The 2,897-nt window shown below is 37.0% G+C and overlaps 1 protein-coding gene across 1 annotated transcript; it reads right to left on the bottom strand.

Moving 5' to 3' along the window:
* Window positions 1–312: 312 nt before the first annotated feature.
* LOC117614565 (gibberellin 20 oxidase 3-like) lies at window positions 313–2,119 on the bottom strand. The gene is made up of 3 exons (XM_034343420.1): window positions 1,513–2,119; window positions 1,065–1,386; window positions 313–845 (listed from the first exon to the last, which is right to left on the bottom strand). Exons 1-3 carry the CDS (start codon window positions 2,037–2,039, stop codon window positions 540–542), a joined length of 1,155 nt encoding a protein of 384 aa, XP_034199311.1. The 5' UTR covers window positions 2,040–2,119; the 3' UTR covers window positions 313–539.
* Window positions 2,120–2,897: the final 778 nt, after the last annotated feature.

Genomic DNA, 2,897 nt, shown 5'->3' with positions numbered 1-2,897 from the left:
CTTAATTGGGATGCCTATGCCAGAGTTTCTTCGATCTTGCCTGATCGTTAGTGGAGACATACCTGATTTTCTTAATTTTGATATTAGACAGCTCCGTTATTGTAATGACCTTTTTGTGGCTAGTTTGTATTGGCCCTTTGTGGCTAGTGGCTTTTTTAGTTGAATTATGAATGCAACCATAGAATTTCTCAACCAAAAAAAAAAAAAAAAAACAGAAGATTCAATAAAATTTCTAACAGTATTAATTAATATAAAGGCTATAAAAACTACGAGGCGAAATTAGGCCTAGTCAGGAACCAATAGGTCAGATTAAATAGCCAGCTTTATTAAATGGTAACACTTCAACAACAAGAAAAATAACATCTTCTTTTTTCCTTTTTAGAAGTTTTAACTTCTAGGATTTTGTTAATGTGGGTCATGCCAACAAGGACCGAAATATATTAGAAAATAAAAATTTAAAACTTTTTCTTGGTGCACTCCATGACATCTCCATGCTAGCTAGCTAGAGCTCTTCAATCTTCATAGACAGATGTAAATTATCAATGGGACGTTTTGAAATGGGTCGGTTTGAAATTGGAACGATCAGCAGAAAGGAACCAGTCGGTGAAGTTTTCGAGGGTAGTTTCGTTAACCCTGTAATGGTTTTGAGTGAATTCAAGCAAATCTGACCATGTGAAATCCGGAAACTTTCTTGTGCCTCCCTCACCTTTGCGCACAAGTTCCTCTGCGGGCTTCACCACCTTGTCAGCTCTAGGACACATAAAGAAGACCAAAGACCTCCTCTCCTTGTGGCTGTTCACAGCAGCCCTGTGCAAGCAACTCCGGTATATGCCATTCGATAATGCCTGCAAGATTAATTGATACTCATAATTAGCACTAATTATAATTAATTATTAGTCAATTAAACTAATTTAATTAATATTCAGTACATGCATGCACGCATGCGTTTGTATATACATATATATAGCAACTTGATCGATGACAATAATTAATTTTTAAATGAATGATTGAATTAAATTAATTATAAAAGGAAAAGGGTTAGGATTAGAGTATACGTTACGTACCGCGAAGACGTCTCCAATGTTGATGACTAGGGCACCAAGAACAGGCCGAACCTTGTGCCATTTGTTGTCAACAAACACATCAAGCCCTCCAACCAAGTCTTGGTGAAGAATGGTGAGGGCATTAGGATCACAATGAGGTCCAGTTCCAAGAGAAAGATTTGGCTCTTGGCAAGTTGGATATAAGTTGGTTCTCATGATAGACACAGCATCTTCAAAGAACTCTCTATAGAGCATCCGATCCACTCCCAACCCGATTGCCAGGAGTTCCATAATTGAAAGAGACAAAGAGTGCATTGCTTCACTATACTTTTGATACACCAACCTACGTACAAAAAGGAAGCCCAAAAATTAATTAAGAGTACGTGCTCTATAAAATTTAATACCTAACTATAATAACATGTGATACGTACATACATATAACATTGCTCTACTCATGTGTCTTACTTACCCTGTTTGTTCGAAATCTTTGCTTATGGTGAATTTGAAGTAATCGGCCACAGTTTTTTCTGGACCGTCTTGGAAAGCAAAAGAAAAAGTTTCCTTCCATGGCAAATTGGACGAAAATCGATCCATATGGGCACCCGAATAGCCATAAGGGCTACCAGGACGCCTCTGTACCTTTATTTTCTCCTCGATGGGAAGATTGAAGAAATCATCCACATGATCATAAGCGAGTTGGATGAGATCTGCATCAACCCTATGGTTGGTCACTTGGAAAAAGCCGTGCCTCAAGCAAGAAGACCTAATGAGCTTGGCAGCATTCTCAGTTGCCACAACATCACCATTGAAGAAGCCCTCAAGATCCACTACTGGCGCATTCAGCTCTTCTTGAGCAGAAGCCGCGTCCTCCTCAGGCCATTTGAAATTAGCGGGCACATGGGATTGTTTTTGCAGGTAATTTGAGTCAATAAAACGAGAACCATCCTTTGCTGTAGGAGGAGGAGAGGACAAGAGAACAGAGGGACTTGAAGCCATATTGGACAATTTTCTTTTTTCTTTTTTGCTTAAGATTGAGAGAGAGAGACACGGACAATTGAGAATAGGTGGAGGTATGCAGGGAATTTATATACAATCCATATGGGGTCTGGGAAGACAACTCTATATCAAGGGAAATGTAATTCAGATCAATTTTTAGTAGTAATTATTCTTTTTGGGTATGTGCCGAGCATGTTTGGATGAAATGATTTAAAATGAAAGAATTTCATTGCTTTCCATACAAATACAATTAACTTGTTTGGAAAAAAAAAAAAACACAATTAACTTGTATTATGGGTGTTTTTCTATGTACATACTATGTATAGTAATTTTCTCAATCTTACCAAACAAACGAAATAATTACTATACATATGGCAATTACTTTTGGCCATGTGGGGAGTTCTGTTCATTGTATATAATTCATTTAAAATAAATTTGGATGTGTCTTTACATAGTATTATTTTCAAATAATGTTTCATTAATTAGAATCTACTCTTTGTAATTTGGACATGAACAATGTATTTGAAATAACTATATATAATGTATCAAAAAAAATAAAACAAGGTAAGCAAAGCTGTCACATCCGATACCGATGAACTTGCTACGAGCAAGAGAGAAGAGGAAAAGTGAAATTGTTAATTTGGTTAAATAGGCTTTGGGCATTTTGGTTTTAACAGTCTACCGCCACGGACGTGCTGGATGCGTAATTGGCCATCCAAAGATATGCTCTAGTTTAGACTTCAACATTTAATCTGATTAGAAATGGTTTGGGAGGTGTGTACTTAACTTGTGTTACAAGTAAAGACGAAATAATTGTTCAAGTAACAGCCTCCTCACTATGCCAAAGGGGTATGGGAT

Source organism: Prunus dulcis, chromosome 1, assembly GCF_902201215.1.
Source record: "Prunus dulcis chromosome 1, ALMONDv2, whole genome shotgun sequence".
Lineage (NCBI taxonomy): Eukaryota > Viridiplantae > Streptophyta > Magnoliopsida > Rosales > Rosaceae > Prunus > Prunus dulcis.
The sequence above is the reverse complement of the archived record's forward strand: the minus strand, read 5'-3'. Positions and strand labels throughout refer to the sequence as shown.